The sequence below is a fragment of the Cyanistes caeruleus genome, chromosome 29, assembly GCF_971803275.1.
Source record: "Cyanistes caeruleus chromosome 29, bCyaCae1.hap1.1, whole genome shotgun sequence".
Taxonomy (NCBI): Eukaryota; Metazoa; Chordata; class Aves; order Passeriformes; family Paridae; genus Cyanistes; species Cyanistes caeruleus.
Genome location: NC_141729.1, coordinates 2,477,572 through 2,501,241, shown reverse-complemented (window position 1 = coordinate 2,501,241; position 23,670 = coordinate 2,477,572). Strand labels below are relative to the sequence as shown.

At 44.3% G+C, this 23,670-nt stretch overlaps 1 protein-coding gene across 28 annotated transcripts; it reads right to left on the bottom strand.

Moving 5' to 3' along the window:
- Positions 1-12,521: 12,521 nt before the first annotated feature.
- Positions 12,522-23,658, bottom strand: CDCA2 (cell division cycle associated 2). Of its 28 annotated transcripts, none has more exons than XM_086865639.1 (15): positions 23,371-23,658; positions 21,887-22,450; positions 21,203-21,333; positions 20,483-20,618; positions 19,743-19,939; positions 19,451-19,529; positions 18,853-19,070; positions 18,131-18,218; positions 17,433-17,644; positions 16,997-17,075; positions 16,354-16,403; positions 15,590-15,733; positions 14,911-15,085; positions 14,243-14,454; positions 12,522-13,841 (listed from the first exon to the last, which is right to left on the bottom strand). In XM_086865639.1, exons 2-15 carry the CDS (start codon positions 22,389-22,391, stop codon positions 13,005-13,007), a joined length of 3,063 nt encoding a protein of 1,020 aa, XP_086721765.1. In that variant the 5' UTR covers positions 22,392-22,450; positions 23,371-23,658; the 3' UTR covers positions 12,522-13,004. The 28 variants fall into 28 exon arrangements, with proteins under 28 accessions (XP_086721765.1, XP_086721770.1, XP_086721753.1 ...); XM_086865644.1 differs by having other exon boundaries at positions 15,590-15,730; positions 23,371-23,655; XM_086865627.1 differs by having other exon boundaries at positions 19,743-19,975; positions 23,371-23,631.
- Between the last annotated feature and the right edge of the window lie 12 nt (positions 23,659-23,670).

Sequence of the window (23,670 nt, the reverse complement as noted above, 5' to 3'; positions counted from 1 at the left end):
AGCCAAACCAACAGACAGCTGTGAGCACCCCTGAGCAGAAACACTGCAGGGCGGGACACGAACCCCCTCACTAACACCTAAAATCATTAATTTATTCACACACAAAGCCATACCATGGCCTCTCCATCATTTTCCTTCCTGAATTTTAGTGTATCTGGGGTTGTAGCCACCTCTGCTGTAAAAATGAGGGTTAAAACTTGAATTTTGGAATCTGTTTTGGATTCATCAGAGTCATTTAATCCCTGCTATTGATTTCTCTGCCTGTGTATATAACATTTCTAAATATTCCTTGCTCCCTGACTGGTAATGCCACCCAAAAAGGACTGGCCAGCATGTCCCAATGTCCTTTTTCTCAATATTTAACCTTTCATAGGGTTCTGTCTGCAGAGATTTGCCAGCTGAGGGTGGTGTCAGGCTGCACATCCCCAAGGGAGGGCAGGCTCTAGGCACTCCTGGAAATTTAAATTTTATCCTTGTCTATCCCTTTGCTTCCCTTCAGCACATCGAGTAATTGTGAAGGGAAAACCTGTTCTGGAGAATGAGGAGCTCCAGGATATCTGAAACACTTACAAAGACAAAATAAAAATTTGCTTACTTCTCTGGAGAGCTGAAGTCTTGCCAGATAAAGGGAAAACCTAAAGATGAAGAAGAGGCTTCATGGAGGGGAGCACTGGAATGTGTATTTCAGGCAGGCAGGCAGATTTGTTCCACCTGCTGAAGAGAGGAAATCAAATTAAACCCTCTTTGCTTTGTTTCATTCCCCCCTCACAGCAGAGTTCAGGTCTTGGATTCCCTGTCCTCATCTGCCCAGAGCAAAACTTGCCCATTTTCTCAGCTGGATGGTGGAGAAAAAGTTTAAAATGAAAACCCAAGTCAGGTGGTGATGGAGGAAGGGGGAAATTTGAGCAAGGCAGAGCTATTAAGGCCCAGCTAAAGCAGAGCTGGGGCAGGTGAGAGGAGGATGTGGCACCAGGGCTCAGTCCCGAGCCCAGCTGGCCCTTGGCCACTGAGGCAGCTGCCCTGGGGGACAGCAGGAAATTGCACTTCTGCTATTTATAAACTGTGAGAGGGACAGAACATGAAAACTCAGGGTGTGGCTCTGCCCAGCCCCATCTGAAGGGTTTAAGTATCCTATAACCCAAATAATTGGTGTTCCTCACCTCTCACAAGGGCACTTTCCTCCTCCCAGAGCACATTTCAGTGTTATTGCACTGCGATACCAAACTGGCTAAAGGATATTTTGGGGCACTGTAGTTCCAAAGTGCCTCACTTTATTTCAAGTTTTTTGGAAGAAGGTGGTTTATCTGTGCTGCCTTCGTCGCAGAGCCCTGACAGAGCTCCACATCCTTTACAGCTTCATTTTGTGGAATTATTCACACTTTGGACCTTCCTGTGTATAAAATTAACAGAAAAGAACAAAGCAAACAGCCTCAGGGGAAGTCAGCCTAGCACAGCAAAGATTGATCCCAAATTAATCCAGAGCCCAATGCATAAATATCTCAGGAAAAGAAATCTACCTGATTTGGAAATAAAACGGGGAAAAAATGGATCTGCTTCAACAGTGACTGTGGGGTTTCTCCTCCAGACTGATAACAAAAATCCCTTCATGCTACAAACAAACATTAAACTTAGGCCGGTTTTATAGCAAAATGTATAAAAAGAGATTTTCTGCCTTGTAAAGCACAAGTTCAAGTTACAAGCAAGACTCTTTTATTGTGTATTTATTCCTTTATTTCTGTTCATTGCCATGTCTCAGCTGAGGCACCTGTGAGAGTTTCCAGGAAAGCACAAACTCACCCCAGTGGGTTGTTCCAGCAGATTATGGTTTGCAATATTTCCCCCAGCAGAGCTCTGTTAATGGGAGATGCTGGTGCTGCACTCACCAGCTGGGAAAAAAATTCAGTTTCTACCAGATAGTGTGAGGTTCAGCTTTTCAGGGCAGGGAAATTCCCACTGGGATGGGAAAAGCTACAGCTGATGAGCACATCCATAAAAATAATAAAAGAGGCGCTCATGATTGTACCAAGATAACGACAGGAAATAAAAAGATTTTGTGCACTGAACACTCTGGAATATTTAATCAAAACGCTGCTCCAAAGGGGCCTCCAGAGTGAGAAATAACTGTGGCATTTTGGAGCTGCAGGGATGGGATCCCTGCTGTAGGATCATGGAATGTCCTGAGCTGGAAGTGACGTGGGGTCACTGATCCAGCTCCTAACCCTGCACAGACACCACAAAATCCCAGTCTGGACATCCCTGGCAGCGCTGTCCTGGACAGCTCTGGCAGATTTGGGAATGTGCCCATTCCCTGGGGAGCCTGGGCAGTGCCAGCACCCTCTGGGGGAAAAACCTTCCCCTAAAATCCAGCCTTTCCCTGCTCTCCTGGCACAGCTCCAGCCCTTCCCTGGCTCCTGTGGTGCCTGGAATCAGCTCCAGTGCCTGGGCAAGGCTCAGACCCTTTCAAGCAGGGACCTTTTCCTTCTCTAAAGTGGCTCATTTGTGCTCACCCCACTGGGAAATGGCCACTGCAGGCTCAGGGCAATGCTCCCAGCACTTCTGTTCCCTGCACTGATAACTGCACCTCTCCAAATGTGCGAGTAGCTTTTGCAAAGCAAGTGCAGAGACTGCTGGTGCTGAAGGAATTTGTAAACTGAACTCTGTAGTCGTAAGTGGAGGGAAATGGGAGAAAGGGCTGAAGGAATGAGGTACAAAAAGGTATCTCATGGCACACAAAGGGTGAGGAAAACTCCTTGTCAGCTGTAGGGCTGAAAATCTAGCCCAGAGAGCGCCCAGAGCTCCCCCAGCAGCTGAGCCCCTCACCTGCCCTGGGTCCTTCCACCCTGAGTAAACTCCCCTAAGAGAAATCCAAAGGTACCTGCAGCCTCTCCCTGTTGGAAAGGTGTGAATTCCTCTAGCCTGGATGTTGTGGAGAAATTCCCTCCTGTGAGGGTGGGGAGGGGCTGGGATGGAATCTCCAGAGCAGTTGTGACTGCCCCTGGATCCCTGGAAGTGGCCAAGGCCAGGTTGGACAGGGTTTGGAGCAGCCTGGAATAGCTGAAAGTGTAGCTGGGGGTGGGACTGGATGGGCTTTAGGACCCCTTCCAACCCAGCTGGTGCACAGGACAAACCAGCAGCACCCAGTTCCAAATTTCATAGCCATGTAGCAGGGAAAAAAAAGACCAAAAATCCTTCAGTGCCAGGATTCCAACCCTGGCCAGCAGAACGTGCTGGGGCTGAGCCTTCTGGATGCTCCTTCAGAGGGGTTAGATCAGAGTCCAGCAAGGAACCATCCCCTCCCTTCACTTAAACATCAATGCTTTGCTAATAAAGTATCCCAGGCATTGGGTTTCAGGCCTGTGTTTTCAGGGATACACGGGTTATTTCCAAGCCCAGCTATTACCAGTGCACGCGGTGACATTAATATGAGTAAATGCAGGAAAAAGGATGAAATAAAACATATCCTATTGAAGGAAATGAGAGCTCCTTAAGAAAGAAAAACACACATAGGAAAGACGTGGGCATATCAGGATACAAATGGGACGCTAGGGAGCTCCAGATTCCACAGGCATGATGTTATTGGAGTGTTTGATACCAGAGTAAGCACCTGCAGATATGAATTACATCCTTGTTCAGACCACGAACATCGCAGCCCTGACATCTCAGGAAGTGCTTATGTTATATTTCAAATCCCCCTGCCAACTGCATAAATATCAAATAAATCAATCACGGATCTAAAAGGCATTATCTTAAGGACTTGCAAAAGCTGAACAAGCCACCTCTCTTCTAAAAGTAGCCCCAGACCTGAAATGGTCGGGGTTTTTTTCTGTGGTTGCACCTGAACAGCAGGGACGGGAGTGCTGTGACTTCACCTCTGCCCCCAGAGACAGGAATGGCACATAAATGGTTCAGAGAGTGACAGTAAAAGAGGTTTTACATGAGTTAAATGTAATTTCTACTGCCTTCAAGAAGGGACACCTGATTTTGCACACAAGGCATTGATGTACAAATGGGCTGTGCAAAATTCTACAAAGGGCTCTGGAATGGTGTGAGCAGAACAAGGGAAGGACCAGGAGTCCTTGTGATGCCCATCAGACCACGCAGATTTTGTTTTCAATCTATTTTGAAAGAGAAAAATCTAAATTTTTTACCTATTTCTGTGTATTCTGACCAAGACAGAAAATGCAATGCAGGGATCAAATGTTTTTGTGATAGAAAGACTTTTTGTCACATGGATCAGGTAAAAAGCCAATTAAAAACAGACCACAAACATAGTCTATCTCATACAAATTTAACTGACAGTGTTAATTCTGCATTGAAAAATTCAGATCTTCATGCTGATTTTCTTAAAAAAGTTTAAAAGTAACAAATATCAAAATATAAACTCCAAGTCTGAGTTTTAATAATGCTGAAAGCCTTAATACACTAAAATTTTGCCAGAATTTGGGATTTTCAGAACACTTCTCAATTTAAGAGTTCCCCCATAAGCTCTTATTAGATTAATTTGTTATTTTTCCTTGCTTGCCACAGGAGTCTTAATTACAATTGCTCCAAATACAGCTCCCATCCATCTTAATCAACGGGGACTATTTGGCCGTGCTGTTAAATCATCTGGTGTAATCACTTTGAAAAAGTTTGTTCTGCACTGAAAAAATGGCTGAGAAAGGAAGCAAAAGGAAATCTATCTTTGCACATTCATCTTTTCCCATTCAGCTCCCGGCAGCAAGAAAATGAAGTGGCCCTTTGGCTTCTCATCCACAGAGCTCAGAAGTTGAAAAAGTTGTTTTTGAGCCACAAATTCTGGGAAATATTCAAACAAATTCAAACAGAATGAGTTTGGGAATTAAAGGGGCAGGAGAATCCAAACGTCACAGAACCCTGGAATGGTTTGGGTGGGAAGGGGCATTAAAGCCCATCCAGTGTCACCTCTGCCATGGGCACCTCCCATTGTCCCAGGCTGCTCCAAGCCCTGAACACTTCCATTAAGTTAAATTATTCACTTCCCACTTTGTCACGGGATGACCTCAGAGCCTGGCTGCAGCAGGAACGAGCACAGGGTAATTACAGTGTGTGTAACTTCAGAACTTGGTTTGGCCAAAGCCTTCCCCAGACTGGGCCAATTCCAGTCACCAGCTCCAGCACCAGGCCCAGCTGCCCCAGATCCATGGGCCCTCTTGTTAGGAACAGTTAAAAATCGGTGATTTTTTTTTTTTTCCTTTAAAAAATCCCTACAAAACTCCACTTTTTAGAAAGATTAGATATCAAATAAAAATGGAGGAAACACCTGCAGGGCTTGACCTTCACTTCAACCTCTTATGATTTTCAAGTGTCAGAACCCTTGAGTGAGAAAAACCAAATTTAATTAAGTTTTGCCCGGCTTTGTTTTCTCCAAGTTGTGATTGAAGGTGCAAAACAAAAGGTTTGGATATGAAAATTCTCTCTGTGCCCATCAAACCAATCTGGGTCACACAACTCGGGTTCCTCTAATTCATCCCAGTTTCACCCAGTCCTGAAACACTCGGTGCCCTACCCTGGGGAATTTTTGCCCAAGGAAGTTTTTCTCCCAAGTTTTATTTCACTGTTTTGTATTTTCGTTGGATATCACTAAGGAAATGGTGTGAAGATGAACAATTGTGAACAATGGTGTGAAATGGAGCTGAAGATGAACAATTCAAAACCTTCCAAATCCAACTTGCTCTCAGGTCCTCGACTGCCTTCAAACCAAAGTGTGAACTGCAGCTTATCAGCTCTCAAAGAATAATTTTGCAGAGCAGAGCTGCCATATGAGGGAAAAAAAGTCATAATAATAAAAACCCTGTTGACCTGCACTACTACATTTAAGGAGTACATTTTTCCTCGTTCTGAGAGTCTCATTTGATACAGGAAACCTTATCAGGAGCCTCCATGGTTGATGGGGAAATGATCCCCACACAGAAGGAAACACAATCCTGCTCCATCTCAACATTGTCCCATTAATCCACCCAAATCCCTCTATCCTTTGCTCTTCTCAGAGGTTCCCCTCATTTTAATCCTCAAAAAGCCTCCTAATCCAGAGTTTCCAAGGAAGTTTCCCTAATTAAGATTTCATTAGCAGCTTGCACACAGACCCGGAGCACCTTCAGCAGCATCGCTGTCAGAGGAATGAGACAACCCATCACCTGGGCTCGGATCACAAGGAGAGAGGGGGAAATGTAATGACAAAAACAAAGGGTCAAATTTCCTTAAAAAAAAGTCCAGCCCCCCTTTCTTTCCCTGTGCTCAGCTGCAGCAAGGTGAAAGGCTAAATGTGGACAGAACGGGAATACGTGAGTGCTTTCCGAGCTTCCTGGGGGGAATACTTAACAGCAGAAATATGTTTCCCCTGGAGACCTTCCCCACCATTTGGTCCAATTTCTTACTCCAAGAACTGAACCAGCTCATGATGTAATGCTCCAGGGAAAACATTCCTCTCGAAAAAGAGTATCTTCCTAGGGAGAAGTTTGAAGAAAACATCTTAATATTGTTTAAACAGCTTTTGGCACAGGCACACTGGTTGTGCTGCGCTCAAGGCTGAAAGCAAAGCAGGCTGAAAAGATGGAAGTGGAAAGTTTTAGGATTTCATTTTAGGCTTCTCCTCGACTACCAGCCCAAGTCCCCAGTCCTTAATGGAATGAGGAAAAAAAAAGACATTTTCAGAAGCAGATATTTGCCTTGCTAATCAAAGAGGAACAATTTAACGCTTGGGCTGTGTGTCAGGAGGAAACCACGGGTTTAATTCTGCCTAAAGCCTGACCATTTTCTTAACTCCCACACAAAGGGGTAGTTCCAAGGCACAGAACACCACGGACCTGGCTGGTAACGAGGCTGCCTGTGGCTCTTGGAGGGGGCAACATTCCAAGGACCAGGAAAAGTTCCTGCCAGCCAACCCTTCATTGATCAGCTTTTGTGTACACATCTTCCCCCTGCTCCCGACTGCTTGGGTCCCTTTCTGGACCACCTCTCTGAACAAATTTATCACTTTTGTGACTGGAAGAGCTGGACATTGGTGTTAAACAAGGGCAGGAAGCACTGGGGACAAAGAAATTCAACAGAGGCAGAGCAGGAGACTCCAAACCCGAGGCAGGGGGTGCAGGAAAACCCAGGATAACAGAGCTCCGTGAGGAGCAAGCAGGGGGAGAGCTGGGAAAAACCAATGGAAAATGAACATTTAGGGATTCTATAGCTGGGATTATGTCATGCTTAGCACTGATATAAGCTCCATGTACACATTACCTACTCCTTACATAAACCTTACAAAGCTTTCCTTGCAAAACACACCCAGGGTACTTTAGGGTTTTTTCTTTTCCTTGAGGAAAGAGTAAAATGACCCTTTTATTCCTCATTAATATTTGTACCCACACAATTACTTTTTCCTCAACGGCACACCCGAGGCCACTCAACAGCTCCAAATCCCAGTTCAAATGTGAATTCCCTTAGAACCTTAATAGATTTGTATTAGTGAATATTATTTACTGCCAGAGCCCAGCATTTCTGACCTGCTGATCATGGAGCTGAAGGCATTTGTTTGTCCAAACATTTGGGTGCCACAGGCAGGTTATTTATGGCAGGGAGAAGTTTCTATCTCCAGTGTAACCCAGGTGATTTAAGGGATGGGGATATTGGATCCCTGATTTCCACCCTGATGTTCCACGAGCTGGCAAGACAAAGAGCAAGCAAAACAAGCAACAACTCAATTCAAGGACAGCATGAGCCCAAACCCAGAGCACAGAGGGGATAAAACTCACAATTTTCCAATTCTTACCTTGTTTAGTTTTGTGCATCAGCAGGGCTTTCAAGGGACAAGCAACATTTGTGCTGCAGCTTCTCCTCAGACTTTGAGGTGCTCAGTAATTTTTAATGATTAATCATCATCAGGATTTAAAAACCACAGCTCTTTTGTCTACTTTGAAGTGTTAAGTTTTGCATTTTATCTCTTCAAAGGGGTTTTGCTTGTGGAGAGGGATAGGGAGGAATAAAAGCTTTGTAGGGTGGGGAGGTGGCTGCTTTGATAATTCAATCTTGCTCCTTCATTGAAACCCTCGAGAGACCTCTGGGCACAGCGACTGAATTGAACGGTGGTGTTATTGTTATTATCATCAATAAATAGAATTGTTCAGATCATAAAACATGCTGCACAGCATGGGATAGTTCAGCTACAGACTGCCAGGGCTTCGCTGCACTGCCTGGCAATGCTAAAACCCAGCAGTAAAGGCTTTGTAAAGAATTTAAACCCAACTCAGTGGAGTTGAAGGCCAGTCATTTGCAGGCTTCTGTCAAGAGCTTTTACTGCTCCTTTGCTGGGGCTTGTGGCTGCAGATTTTTCAGGTTCTTGGTAGACCCTAAACTCTTAAAGCCTTGAATCACAACAATTTATCACCCATCAGGGAGCTACATAAAATGTATTTTCCTTCAGAGTGACTATTCTCATTAAAAAAAAACTAATTTAAAAAGAAAAAAAAGACAATTAAGAATGTTTTTTAAAAATCTACACTACAGCCCAACTTTACAGGGATCCTTAAACCGAAAAAGTCTGGCCCCCCAAAAATTAATGCCACCTGCAAGCTGTAAATATATGTATTATTTAATTTTTTTCTCCCCAAGTATTTTCTTTGGCTGCTACATTCAGCTGAACAAGGCCTAAAAATTGTCAAACTAAATTCTTGTTTAAGAGTGGAGCTCTAACTACTGCCAGTTTGAGTGAAACACACAGCCAGGTTTAGGGAATATGTTTTATTTATCTTGGCTGCGGCACGGGGTGGAACATTTTCCATCCCATCCGAACGCAGTCAAAAAGGGGTTGAAATATTGCACAATAAAAGCCATTCATTATATCTGTCTCCTCTGCCTTCCAAAAACAGAGCTGCCTGACCAGCCCCGAATCCGGGCAGGGGGCAGGAAGATGGGAGTCAAGGGGTCACTGGAAATAACCCAAGACTAACACCAGGATTTTCAGGCCTGGCTTAGGGAATCTGTTCCATGTCCTTGCTCCCAGAGCACACAGGTTTTCCTGCTCCCCCCTCCCAAGCTGGCTAAAGTAGTTAATTGCTCTGTTATGCACAATTTACAGGAGTTAATTACTAAACTAATACATTAGGCTGCTTGTCTCCCAGTCCAGGCCCACCTCCAGCTCCTCCACTGGGACATGGGGAAATTGGACCTTACTTCAACTTAAAACATCTTGATTTTACCTCCTCACTTTAAAACCACGTTGAAGGAATACCCCGCCATTTCTTTATTTCCAGTGCTCATGTACCTGTTGGCAGCTTGAAAATGCAATTTCTTCCCCTGTTCCTTGTGTTGAACCCATCCCTGCCATTCTTCAGGGGAACTTCCTCCTTTCTCCATTTCCTTTTCCACAGCTCTAACAATCCTTTTGCTGTTTGTTCCCCTCTTCATCACTAAAGTCTCTCCAGCTCTAAGAGTGAGAGGATTCACAGGGAGGAGTCGAGCACAAACTTTCTAAACATTTCTGAACAACAACTGGCCCAGACAAACCCACACCAGTGACATTTCTAGGAAGCCCTCAGGTGTTTCAGCATCTTCTATTGCCCATTAGTCAGGAGAAAGTAGAGAAAAATCAGCTGAAAACCCCATTTATTTACAATTATTTTAAAGTGAAAGAAATAAAAATGGTATATACAGTTTGTGTATTTTTTTTTTCCTCTGCTTATCAGGTCGGAATGAGGAAACTTTAACTACTATTAACTCATAAGGGAGACATTTGGTTCATCTCATCCCCACTTTCATAATTTATGTACACCTTAATTAAGGCAAAATATTGGCATAAAATAATTCCTGGGAAACATGAACACTTTCCATTGAAAAGCTCCTGGAGAATTCAGGGATGAGGACTGCTATCTGTACCTTGAGAAAAGTGAAGCAGAGACTTTTCCACTGTGAAATAGCTGCCAGATATCCAGCTCTGAAAATCTGTCACCACCACAATTCGCAGAAGTGATGTGTAATTACTCTTACTTATTAACAACATCATAATTACAGAGTAGCAAAACAATCAGCCTTTCCAGGCCCCAGCACTTGTCCTCCCTGCCAGTCAGAGCAGTAATTACGTGGTGAGCTGCTAAATGCAATTATTCACCAATCCACACCCAGGGCTGGCCCCTCCCTGCTTGAAGTCCATATAAATTAAAGTAGGGAAGTATTTTAAACACAAATTCATCGTTATAAAAACCCTCCAAAGGGAGAAGAAGAGCCTCGCTTGCGAAGAGGAATGGCAATGGCGTGGATTTTTAGGTGCCACTAAAACACAGGGTCTGAGCTGGAGCTGAGCACAGAAAAATGGGATAAAACCACTGGAATCTCCTTCAGAACCACAAACTGATAAAGTCCTGACACCTCTCTGCTGTCATAAACCTTGATTTCATTTCCAACCCCGCAGCATGGCCTCCAAGACAAGACACAACTCTAGAGCAGCTGCTGGTACAGGGAGAAGGAAGCTGCTGTCATTCTGAGGGAAACATCCGTTTTGGAAAAGCTGATGTGACAATGGAAAAACGCTGCTGCTCCCACCCCTGTGAGACATCACAGGCAGCAGGTGTAGGCCCCACAGTTTCAGGAGTTTAGGGAGCTCCAGCTCCGAGGCAGAGCAGGGACTTGGGTGAGATCTGGGTGTTTAAACCCTGAGATGCTGCACAGGCCTTGCATGAGGAGCTCTCCCAAATTCCCCCAGCTGAGCCATTCCCGAGCTCCATGCTCCACCACGGAGCCCGGTCTGGACAGCTCAGCAAGCCCCACACCAGCTCCCGCAATCTCCACCATCAGAAAACACAGCCAGAGCCTCCAGAGGCCATCCTGGCCTATCCCTACCTCAGGAAGGACCATCTGTCATTCCTGACAGATATTTGTTTAATCTGTTCCTGAAGGCCTCCAGTGATGGAGATTCCACACTGCCCAGGCCCTGGATTCCCCTGCTTGGCCATGGCTGCTGCAAGAACTTTAATGCTTAACAGAGACATTTTCCTCCAATTTAAACACATTTCTTGTCCTTCTCAGTGCAGATATGGAGAACAGATTATGGCCCCCCACCACTGCACCTTCTGCACAGCTGAGGACCCGTTCAAGTCCTCTCCAGATTAAGGAGACAAAATATTTTGAGGATGAATTCTATCCAGAGGAGAACAGGAACTAAAAAGTACCATAAAGTAGCAATCTCTCTTGGAAAGAACTGCATCCTCTTCACTTCTTGTAGGTTTCCTCACCCTGCCACTGCCATCAGGCATCCACAAATGATTCCTAACAACCCTTTTCTACCCAGCTGTACCAGGAAGAAAATCCAAGATTTGTTTCCCTCTCCTCATGCCTTCAGTCCCAGCTGCAGCCCATTCAGGGAGCCCCTTGGGGAACCTCGAGGGAGAGGTCCCTGTGCTGCTGTGTCTCAGCACCCCCAGAGCTGGGATTAGCCCCTCCTGGATTAAACAGGAATTTATTCCTCTTCCCCCAGGACAGCTCTTCGATGTCACTATCCCAGTCAGATATTCAGGATGTGACAGCCACAGTGTCACCAGTGATTTGGTAGCTAAAAGCTGCACAGACACACCCAGACAGCTCAAGTACAACTTGACTCTGTTTAGGCACAAAGTGACTTCCATCTAAAACTCACACCTGATTCCAGTCCATCATCATTTTACTCTCCCAGTTTAACTCCAGTTCAGTTGCTGCTTTGTTTTGAACAGTAAAAGGAGCAGCTAGTTTTACTAATCTACTCAATTTTTCAAGCTTTGCATTTTAACCTGTCAGCCTCTCAGAATTTGTCCATGATATTCTTTTCCACGTCCCTTCCAAGCAGAAAGCTCAGCCCAGCCTGCCCTCTCCTGGCAGCCAAGCACAGCATCCAACCCAGGAACTCTCCCAGCCTGCTTCCAAGCCTAACCCCAAAAGCAAATCCCCAAGTCAAGCATTAGGGCAACTGTTTTTGTAGGGATTTAAGACATGGAGATGTGGCACTTGAGGACGTGGTTTATGGGCCACAGGGCAGTGCTGGACTCTGATCTTAAAGCTCTTTTCCAACCCAAATGATTCTGTAACTCAAACAGCACTTAAATAGTGGTGTTTCTTTCAAGTTGCTTTAGGAATTCTTGTCTTGGGAGAAAGAGGTATAAAAATCCAACTGCTCTGGTTGCTTTCAAGCTTTATAAAAGCAGCCAAGTACATAAAGGGTTTTATCCCACATCACTCATGGTAAAAACCAGGTCACAGAAGGGACAGTGTTGGACACAAAGCCATTTCCTCCAGGCTAGCACAGCGATACCTCTGGGTTGGAACACCCCAGGATGAAAAATGAGAGCAGCAACAAACCCTGGAGCAGAGCACCTGCAGTCCTCACTCTTGATTCCATTGCTCCAAGCAGAAAAATGCAAACAGGAAGATGACAGGGGATGGACTCAGGACACACACATGGAAGGGAAGGGCTGGGAATGAATCCTGCTGAGGAATGCTTCTCTGCCCTCAGCCAATCTCACTTGCCAGATGAATTTTATACACAATCAAGGTTTAAAAGTTGTTTTTTTTTTCTTTAATGACCACTCTTTACATCAGAGAATTATTCATGAACTCTAACACAAAATCTTACTCTAAGGAGCTCCACCCCTGCTCCTGCCCAAAGCCTCTTCAGAAGACAGAAAAGTTCCCCACATCCTCCTCTTCCCTTTCAAGCACAGGGGAAACAGACCCTTGGAGCAAGTGTAGCCGGAAGGACACATTTGACACCATGGTTTAATGTCTAAAGACAAGCCCACCTTTATCAGGGAGAAGAAATTTTTATTCTCTTCATCATCTGCCATAACTGTACCAGACCAATGCTCTGAGCCAGTCTGCCACACAGCTCAGATCTTCAAGCAATTTAGGCATCAAGGCAAGGAAAATGAGTCCTAAATTATCCAGGAAATTAATAAGAAAATAAGTGTGGAAATACAAGTGTGGAAGAGAGAAGAAAACTGCACTTGAGAGACAACACAAGGTTCTAAGAAGCACCTTCACTTCAGAAAATCAGAGATGCCTGAAACATCTTTCAATCTTAGCTCAAGAGTTTCTGCTGCTTCCAAGTGTTTTTGGTGACTCCTGTCTTTCCCACACCCAGAATTTGTGCTTCTCCTTCTCTGGGTGGGAGCCCAGGGCATTTCTTGAGTTGTGGCTTCAAAGAGGCTTCTCCTCCTCCACCTCCTGCCAGGACCAGCAGCAAGAGGAACAGAGCCCTCGTTCTCCTTCCCTGGGGCTGGCAAGGGGAGGAGGGTTTGTTCCCTGGGGTGAATATTCTCAGATCCTGCCAGGATGGATGTGCTGAATCTTCTCCTGGCTTTGGGAGCAGCTGGGAGGGAAGGCTTGGGAATCTCACTGGGAAGCTGAATCCATGCAAGTCCCTCACTCGCTGCATCCTTGCTCAGCCTCATGCTGCGCCTCACCCTGACCTCAGCACTGGCACTGCTCCTCCTGCAGGCCTGCAGGGACCCCTCCTTTGCCTGGGGCACTGAGAAAAATTCTTCCACATTGTAAGAGGAAACTGGAAGATCAGCCCCAATAATTTCCAAGTTTTCAGCAGGAGGGAAGAAGGAGGCACGGCTGCTTCTTCTTCTTCTCCTTGCCGAATCACCTCTGACAGAATCCTTTTGAGGACACTTGGTTCTCTGGGCAGCCTCCTGTACATCCTGTCGTTCCAGAATTTCCAGCCCAGTTAAGAGATTTCCTTGTAATTCCTCCTTTTCTACCAAGGAACTGCTTTCTTTTGCTTCTTTTTCACATAGAGTCTCTTTGTCTTGCTGGAAAAACTCAGATGTATCAAAATCACCTTCTGCATCTGGCACAGTGTTTGAAAACTGGGGGGGACAAAAAATAATAATAATTCTTAGGTTTTTTTAAGTATAGGCAAGAGGTAATCCATAAAAAAACTGGTTTCAAACAGCTGAGCTGGTTATTGTTGTCATGTCAATCTCCAAAATCCCAACAACTGACAGGGAATCCTGCAGGCTGGAATCTGTTTCAGTGTGAGGCCAAACTTAGGTTGCTTGGGAAGCAGAGAATGCTGGAATGGCCAGGGCTGGAAGAGACCTTAAAGATCATCCTATTGCACCCCCTGCCACGGGCTGCTCAGAGGCTCAGCTGGGTTCTGAATGCCCAAGGATGGAGATTCCATGGCTGCCTGGTCCCCACTTTGATCACTCCTAGTGTTTTTCCCCCAAAGATCACTCCTGTGGTCCCTCCTCAGCCCAGCAGTTACCTCAGGAGCAGGGCCAGGAGCAGCCTCCAGGCTCCCTGGCACCTCAGAGTCTCCAGGCCCAGAGCTGGAGGCTGCTGCCTCCTCCAGGAGCCCGGGGCACACAGGGCACACAGCAGCTGCACGGAGCTTCTCACTCCTCCTCCCAGCCTGGGGCTGCTGGGGCATGTCCCTGCAGGCACCCCTGGCTTTGGGATTGCCCAAAGCTGCAGCCTCTGAATGAGAACAAACACGTGGTTAATTGAGTACAAAACCTTCCAGGTATTACAAGAAAAGCTTCGTGGCATTTCACTTCTTATATAAATTATTTCTTATACTTCTTTACCTATATAAAAATAACTTTCTAAATGAGCATCCCAGATAAACAGTGGGGAACAAACCCAACAGAAAGCTCTGCACATCCCTTAACTCTTCATGCCCAACTCAGCAGCTTAAAGACTGTGAAAACAGCAGTACCAAAGTAAAGATTTCCTTTAATAAATTGTCAGATTTACACTGAAATCCAGCAAGAACTGAATTTATCCAGATGGACATTGTTAATTGATTAGATCCTCCAGACTCTGCTATTACAGAAGCAATTAAAAGTAAAAAAAAATATTTTTGTGTGTGTTCTTGTGTTGAAATAAAGGAACAGAAAGAACAAAGCAAAACAAAACTAAAACCCAAATTACCTGTAAAAAGTGCAGCTGCCTTTGGCGAGCTTGGAGATGAGAGGGAAGAGAAAACCTCTGGAATTTCAGGGATAGGGCTGAGAAGGGGTTTCTTGGAAGCCATTTCTCTTTCCCCATACAAAGATTTCTTGACTTTTTTCTTTCTTCTTCTCCCAAAGCTTGGGTATTTTGTTTTCTGAAAAGATTGAGAAGGACAATAAAAAAGACTAAAGTGAAATTTTAATAATCCTCTACAATATTTTTGAATAACTCATGTCATGACTGGATTTTGATGGATGACAACTGTTTCCCCTAAAAGGAAGGTTCCACTTCTTTTGGTAGCTACAGAACAATCTAAAAACTCAAAAGCAAAAAAGAATTACTTTTCTAACATGGCTCTGCAAGAGCTTGGGAAGGGAATAACCACAAATTCATTTGTTGGCCCTCTAGTCTGAAAAGTAACACACAAACACCTCTCTCCAAAAAGATCTTTTTGGCCCTACAAGCATTCAAGTCCTCAAGTCAGTAAAGAAGAGGGATGGGACAGGAAATGCAGGAAAACAAGATGGGGATGAAGAAGAAAATATTGGCAGCAACAGGAAGATCAAAATAAACCTGTAAGACACAAGGAGAGACACTTGGAGAGAGAAATAAATAAAAATAAGAGCAGAATTCAGCAACTGCAACAGCTGGCACTCACCTTGGTCTTCTTGGGAGCAGCTTTGGTTGGATTCTCCTGTCTCTGAATCTTGCTCCTTCCTGGGTTTTTAGTGTCTTTGTCATTCCCAGGGTTTGTGGCTCCCAAGCTGCTGCAGTCAGTGTCATCTGCCACGGCCCTGCACTGCTGAGGAATGGGATTTGGGGTGCTTGGGGGCACCTGCTGCTTATAAAACCCCAGAGTCCAACAGGCATGAGAATCAAATGGAATTAATCTCTATCACCTCATAAAGGGTTGGCACAACTGGAAATTAAATATTACAGACTCATTTCTCCCAGTCCTGTTTATATTATAATGAAGATAAGTAAATTTTCATCTTCAGTTATTTAAGAAAACGGGTTACTGTTTTTATATTCCTCTGGTTTTTGCCCTCCCCTCCCACCAGAGCTGTCCAACACTGAAATCTGAAAGCATTTCTTGTACAGTCAATTGTGTGCCTTGAAATTCCAGCAACCAAAACATTTTGTCAGATTATCTGGAAAAGCACCTGGAAAATCCAATAGAAATTGTCAATTTAAGTATCAGGCTTTATTTTTAATAACTGGAAAATCATTTTCATTGAAAAATCTCATTTCCTCAAGGCACTAGCAGGAGGTATTTCCATACACCAGGATATAGATAATCCTCATACCTGAGGCTGGAAAAACTTTTTTAAGCATCAAGAGGGATAAAAGAGAACAGTTCTTCCTGAAGAAGTTCAAAAAAACAATGTAAAATTGTTTATCCTTATCACTAAGGAAACTCACCTTCCTTTTAGTAGACCAAGTTATCATGTCAGGTTTGTCAGTCTCTGCTACTATAAATGAAAAAAAAAAAAAGGGTTTTAATCAGTGTCAATGCAAGTTAATCACATTTGGAGGAAATTACCTACATAATTTCTGATATTATGCACTTCAGACACTTTAATCTGGAGTAGGAATTCAGTCTTGAGGACTATGAAACATGGCAAGATAAAAAAATTCTACCTTGCTCTTCAAAACAGAGGAAAACTCAGCCTGAGAGGATTTGGTAACAGTAATTAGAACATCCACAGCTTTCACAGATAAATATGCACAACCCACTTTCAATTATTTTCTTGTTGGGTTGCTGTTTAAAAATCATCAAAATTACAGTGTCAGAATCAAGATTCTCAAAAAAAAATTACTTTAAGCAGTAAAATTTTCACAGAAAGATATCACAAGTCTAAATAAGATCCAGCTACTGCTATGAACTTCAGAAGAAAACCTTTGCATTTAAATGCTAGCATTCAAATTTTAACATGATTGAAAAATATCCCCTTGTATTAAAAAAAAAAAATTCAAACAGAAAAATGAACCAAAAGCCTCAACTCTTAATTTTCAGGTACAAAAAGATTCATTATCTACTGAGCAAAAGACAAGTTGGGGTTACCTTCTGCATTTTCGACAGCTGAAGGGGCTCCTGCAGCAACAGAACCTTCCAGGAATTCTGGGAGAGGCTCAACACCTTCCTTCAAACAAAAAATTACATTTTTTGGCAATAAATTACAGCAGATATTTGATGGACCTTGTCCATCAGTGTTTGTAGACAAAATGGTTTTGTTTCCTGAAAGAAAACACCTTTGCTCCGTGTGGCAAAACAAAACGCGACAGCAAAACATAAGAAAAAGCAAAGGGAAAAACATTTCAAGATTCAGAAACCTCCTAAAACAACTCTCTAAGCCAAAGTGCTGGTCAGAATTCCTAAAAACTCAACTTCTCAGTGTGATCCTAGAACTCCAAGCAATCTCTTTGTAAAACCAAGGAGGCTGGGGGTGGAATTAACCAAGAATTGACCATTCCCAGGGAATAGAGAACAAAAAACTCACATCATCCCAACCAAAATCCAGGAGGGGCAGAGGCTCCTCAGAGAGGCCCGGCCTTGCCCTGAGGCTCTGCCCTTGGGGACAGCCTGGGGAGGCTCCTCTGCGTAAGGGGGTGTTGGCAGGAAGGCTTTGGTCAAAGATTTCAGGGCTCAGAACTTCCCCAAAAGTCACTTTTTTCTTCTTTGGCGTTTTGGAGCTCTGGCTGTCAGTTCTCTCTGTTGGAATAAAATGAAATAAACAGCTGAGTGAAGGGGGATTGGCACAGAGCAGAGGCTTTGTAAGAGACTGAAATATTCTCCTAAAAACCATCACCCAAACGATCAGCAAAACGCTACTTTTCAGGGCCTGTGAGGCCAACCAGGATTTTCACTCTGGATTTATTAAAAAATTAAGGAAGAAACAGACTAAAAATGACCATCTGTTCCCCAAGTTTCAGTTAAAAAATGCAAAACTCCTTTAAAAATCAGAGATTCTATTCTGGTGTTCGAGGCTTTCTGAAGTTTTGGGGTGGGATTAATTTTTTTTGATAGATGTTCTTTTCCTTGGCAATCTTGTTTTCCACATCATCAGCAGGATGCCACAAGGAGGTCATTCAGTGGTGATTAATACCAAAAACCAGATTTTGCAAAGAGGCAAAATCTTTTCATCCTAGACAATACTTTAGTTAAAAAAGAAATAAAGAAAGCCAAGGGGAATCTGACCTGCTTGCAATGTTTCAAAGGCTTTTACACAATTGGAGACTGCAGCAGATTCACCTCCTCCTCTGTCACTGGCACTGTTTGAATATTCCTGTCAAATTTAAGAGATACAGTTCAATAAAATTTAATTAAAATATTGTCCTCTAAGCAGCATTTAATAATCAAGCCTTTTGTTTAGCCAAATCTACTTGTTTGGTGCATGAATAAAGCTCAAAAACATTAATTTCATGGATTCATGGAATGGTTTTGGTGCGAAGGGAGCTTAAAATGATCCAGTGCCATCCCTGCCATGGCAGGGACACCTCCCCCTGTCCCAGGCTGCTCCAGCCTGGCCTTGGGCACTTCCAGGGATCCAGGGGCAGCCACAGCTGCTCTGGGAATTCCATCCCAGCCCCTTCCCACCCACTCAGGGAACAATTCCTTCCCAATATACCATCTAAAACTGCCCTTAGTCAGTTTGAAGCCATTTCCTGTGTCCTGGCACTCCAGACCTTCATAAAGTCTCTGTTTTCCTGTCCTTCTAGGACCCCTTCAGGTCCTAGAAGGTACAGTTGGGTCACCCCAGATCCTCTCACACCACAAAACCTCCAAGCAAAGCTCCCACGATGGCCAAGCAGCATTAAATCATTTCCAATTCCTTCCCAGTCAAATCAGTCAGCACAGCAATTAGTCAAATCAAATCAAAGCACCTTTGGGCTCATCCTTAGTGCAAGCACTGAACCAACCTTGGCACTGTCCATGAGCTCCCTGCCCGGGGTTTTCTTCAGGATGGATCTCAGCATGGAGCTGCTCTGGGAGAGATCACTGCTGGGAATGTTCCCTTCTCCCAGTGGTGTTCCAGGGGCTTGGCTTCCCTCCAGCACTGCCAGGCTCACACCTCCCACAAGGTCAGCCTTCCTGGCGCTGAGATCTGAGACAGCACCACTGTGGGCACACCTGGGAACTGGAGAGAAAGCACAGAGCTCTGACACCAAAAGGTTGAAGGAAAACTGACAAAACTTTAGTATAAAAACGTGAGCTATAAAACTGCACACATCTCAACAGATCCTGTGTGGAAACATCCCACAAAAATTTATCAGTCTGTGAGTACTGGCTCTTTCTGAGCCACATGTACTATTCTGTGTTCTCAGAAATTTATAAAACAAATTTACAATACAAAAAAGGAGCAGTACGTGAAGGAAAAGTTACATCAGGTTTCTACAGCATCCTAAGTTGTAAACAAGATGACAAATGTCAGCTGAAACAGTTCCTGAAAAATATTCCAGTATTTCTATTCCTTAATGAGGGTTTAACAAAGATTATAACAGTGCTGAATCCTCTTACCATGGCCTGTTTCCAGAGTATCTCCAGTTACAACAGTCTCCAAGGACTTAATGGGATTTTGCGGCTCATAAACCCATTCCTAAAGAAAAAGTCACAGGATTTTTACAACAGCACAAATTATGGAGGGTTTTAATCCCACAGACAAGGATTTCCGAGTTTTCCCCATCATCCACTCTTTCACCTGAATTTATTTTCCCAAAACACCCAGGGAAATGTTTAGAAAATGCTTAATTAATGAAGAAATTGTCTATTTTAATGTCTAACTTAGAGGTTTCTCCCCAGTTCAAAGCACCTTTGCAGCAGCAGGGCCAGCAGCAGTCACAGCTCGGCATGGGGACAAGATGCTGCAGATCCTGAGCTCACTCCTGATGCTCTTGGTCCCATTTCCTTTTAAATTTTCTTGCAAAGCAGCTCCTCTGTTGCCCAACACGAACTTTTCTCTCCACTGCTCCAGGTTTGGCTCTTTGTTAGGAGGTGCTTTATTCAGAGCTGCATCAATTAAAAATAAAACAGAACCCAAACAAACTGCAAAGAGAAACTTCAGGTTTTTCAATGAAGAGAGGTCAAGAGGTGCAAAAAGTCAGGTAATGTTCTAGGCAGGGAGAACACATTTTTTAGATCTACTTCAAAAATAACATTTCCAGCCTTGAAAATAAGTGATTCTTTTCATATAAATGTTAAGACCTGCAATAGCAGAAAAGTAAAATGAAAACTATTCTCTGTTTCATGCAAAAAAAGTGCAAAAACATTAGTGCTCAGTGAGAAATCTATCAAAGAACACAAATATAGGAACCAAAACTAAGGAGTCCCAAAAATACAAATTTTTGGAGAAACCACTAATGAGGGTGCATTAAGGTGGTTTAAACAAACAAACCAAACTTCAAACCAAGCACAAACACCTGTGCTGAGCCTTATAAAGGAAGATTATTCTGTTTTTTAAGAAATATTTCTGGTTTCATACTTTCAGCCTAAAGGAAGAGCTGATATTTAATGTAAATCACTGACCAGGATATTTAATCAACTCATACAAACCTCCTTCCTGGAAAGGCTCCCCCAGGTGTGAGAGCCCAGCCTCCCCCTCAGCTTCTTGCAGGGATTCAAAACAGGCTTGGAAAGCTTCCATCTTGTCCTTCAGCGACCTCACATTTGCAGGTTTAAAAGGACTGATCTGCCAAAACAAAATTAACCCCATCAGGCATTTCTTCCCTCACCATTTGAGCTTTAATGTTTTGAATTTCCACCTTGACCTAAAAGACAAAGAATCTGGCATTTAATCTGGCTTCAATTGTATCTGTACAGTAAAAAATATGGGAAAAAAGGAACTTCACCCAGAAATCTGGTACATTTTACTGCATTTGATCTGTTCTTCTAGTCTAGAATTTGCTTTCTGACAGCCCAGCATGGTTCAAGTCATGATCACATCTGATTAACTAAGTCATTCACACTTGAAGTCACTTCATTTGGAACAAGTAACAGTTTAATTACCCAAAAACCAAGTGTAGCAAACACAAGAATGTAACAAAAGTTAAAATACATCAGCAAGCTTAACATGGAGAAGAAATTTCAGCCTCTACACAGTGCAAACAAAACCTGAAACACTTCTTTGTCAGGTGACCAAGGGACAGCAGCAAATCAATGCCAGTTATCCCTACTGCTGGATTCTTCCCAAGACTTGCCTCCCATTCTCCCAGCACAAGGTGGCTTCTGGAGGGAGTGGAAGTTCCCCCTCATATATTTGGGAAGGATTCTCACCTGGGTGAATGCTTCTTTCTGCCTGCTGCTCCTCTGCTGGGCCAGGTACCGGATCAGGGTATTGTTTTCTGGTGATCCCCTCAATCCAACTGTTGACCTTCTCCTAAATTTTAGGGAAGTTGGGGAAGTCCCTGAAAAGGGGAGAAGAGGTTAGAAAGAAAAACAAAGCACAAAACCACAAAAATGTTTTGTAATACCTAAAACTCTAAAATGGTAATTTTTTTATCCTTTTTAAGGTTGATTAATGCTACTTTTTCTAAGATACAAAATTACCTGCTCAGCCTAAGAAACCTCCCTGAGCACATCACATTAAGGGCCATAAAGCAATTAATCACAAACCAAGTCTGCCTTTTAGCTTTTCAATTGCTTGCTAGTATTTTCACCAATACTTGCAGAATTTGTCTTGCAATTCCCTTGTGAAAGTCAAACACTTCATTAACTCGAGATAAACAGGGAGCATTTACCTGTGTAGGATATAGCCAGTTAAATGGTATCATTATCTTGTATAGGGGATATCCTATAAATATGTTGTAGCAACAGCCTCTCAGAGTGTGCTCCTGGGCATACTCAAACTCTGATCATCTGAATCTGCCCTAAATTAGAGCCTTTGGCACAAGGCTGGACTAAAGGAGCTGCAGAAGCCCCTCTGAGAAGGACAAAAGTCATTTGTCACCCCAGCCTCACCTGTGGGCCGTTTGCCAACACTTTCCCGAGTGATCCCAAACTCAGCAGTTACCACAGCGGCAAAATCAACAGGTTTGTTCCTCTCTTCGGATAGTCTAAAATCAGGTTTTGCTTCCACTTTGTCTCTCTCAGGAGTGGAGAAGTCATTTTCCAAGGGAACAGCTTGGCTGCTGGAAAAATCCCCCTTGGTGTGCAAAGGCAAGGGGAGTTCAGCGAGCACATCCCCCCTGAGCGCCCCAAAACACCTCCCAGGGAGCTGCCAGCTCACATCAACCCCCTGGGGCTGACACAAATTCTCCTCGGGGCATTTCAGGACACGTTTTGGTGGCTGTGTCTGGTTCCCATCAGTGAAATTCTCCTTCTTGGATGGTCTGATGCCTTTGGGTTTGGTCACTTTGCAGCTCTTCTGGTCTCTTGGTGGAGGGAAAGAGGCCTCTTCCTTCTGTTCAGGACAACCACACTCATTTTCTTTAACTTTCAGGGGAGTTTTAGATCCTCTGAGCATTGTTTGGGATTTATTTGAAGGAACATTCACTCAGCCTTTACTCCTGTAATTACAGATTCCTATTAAAAAGAGAAAAAAAAAAATATTATTTGCTAAGAGCAAGAGCTCACTACCACGCTCAAGCTTCTTCCAAATCCACATTTTTCCTGGACAAGGTGTTTAACAGGAGGGTGGGAAGGGAAATTTATGCCCAAAAAACTGCAGGGAAAGGACCCAAGGGCCAGGGACCAGAAAGAAAAACACAAGACCACTAAAAACCTGCATTATAAACAGGCACAGGAGTGGCTCAGGGTAAGGAGCCACAAAGCTCTGTCAAACCTCATATTAATGTCAAATACATGTATAAAATACATTAATCACAATCACACTGTCTTGCTCCAAGTGTTACAACAAATATCAGCAGTTTAATGCTACTTTTAACAACACTAATTAGTAGCAGCAGAAAGAGAAGGAAAGTCTTGGAAAGAAATCAACAAAATTAAAACCACTGGCAATATGTATTTTTTAAAATATCACGAGCTTTTGAGTAGAAACTTTAAAAGGCTAGGGTTTTTTTGCAGTTAGTTTCGTGAAGTTAATGACGGACAACTCAATAACGTGACACTTCGCTCCTGCAAATACCCGCACTTTTAGATACAAAATTACCGAAATTAACCTTCTTAACGACGCCTGGGCAAACTTTTTCTTTCTTATTTTTCCTTTTTTCTGCTCTCAGACCCCAGAGGAGCCCGATCTGGCCACAATCACAGCCACCAGACGAGGGAAAAGCCCCCACAACGGGACTCCCCCGGTCAGCAGCACCCCTTGGGCGCTCGCACCCCGCAACCCCGGAGCTCACCCCAGGTACCCGAGTACCTCCCACATCCACCCGGCCAGCCCAGAGGATTCCCCGCACCCTCCCGGCCTCTTCCGAGGATTCCCCCACCCTCCCGGCCCCGCCAAGGGCTCCTCGCTCCGGTTCCCTCTGAGCCGCCCTCACCTGGGCCCGCGCCCGGCCCGCCTCACGCTTTCAAACCGCGCCACGCCCCCGCGGATCCCTCCGCGCCCCCGCCCCTTCGCCCAGCCCCAGCGCCCGCCGCAGCCAGCCCGGCCTTGGCAGCACCGCAGGGAGGGCGGCTCATGGGGGCGACCCCTCGCCGCTGCTCTGCTCCGGGGGTCCGGGGGATCGGCGAGGACAGAGGGGATTCTTTGAGCCGGCGGAGGGATTGCGGGCCGTTGAGACGTAGCACCGCTGTGGTACAAGCGGAAAAATAACACGATTAAATGGGCTCATTCAACG

What these genes read in the sequence shown, in the direction of transcription:
- CDCA2 (XM_086865627.1), bottom strand. Translation starts at nt 22,391, where the DNA reads ATGCTCAGAGGATCTAAAACTCCCCTGAAAGTTAAAGAAAATGAGTGT. An exon ending in TACTCTGGAAACAGGCCATG is followed by an intron (nt 19,071 to 19,450) that starts GTAAGAGGATTC and finishes CTTTCTCTCCAG; the next exon opens with TTCCCAGGTGTGCCCACAGT. An exon ending in GGCAGCTGCACTTTTTACAG is followed by an intron (nt 14,455 to 14,910) that starts GTAATTTGGGTT and finishes GTTCTCATTCAG; the next exon opens with AGGCTGCAGCTTTGGGCAAT.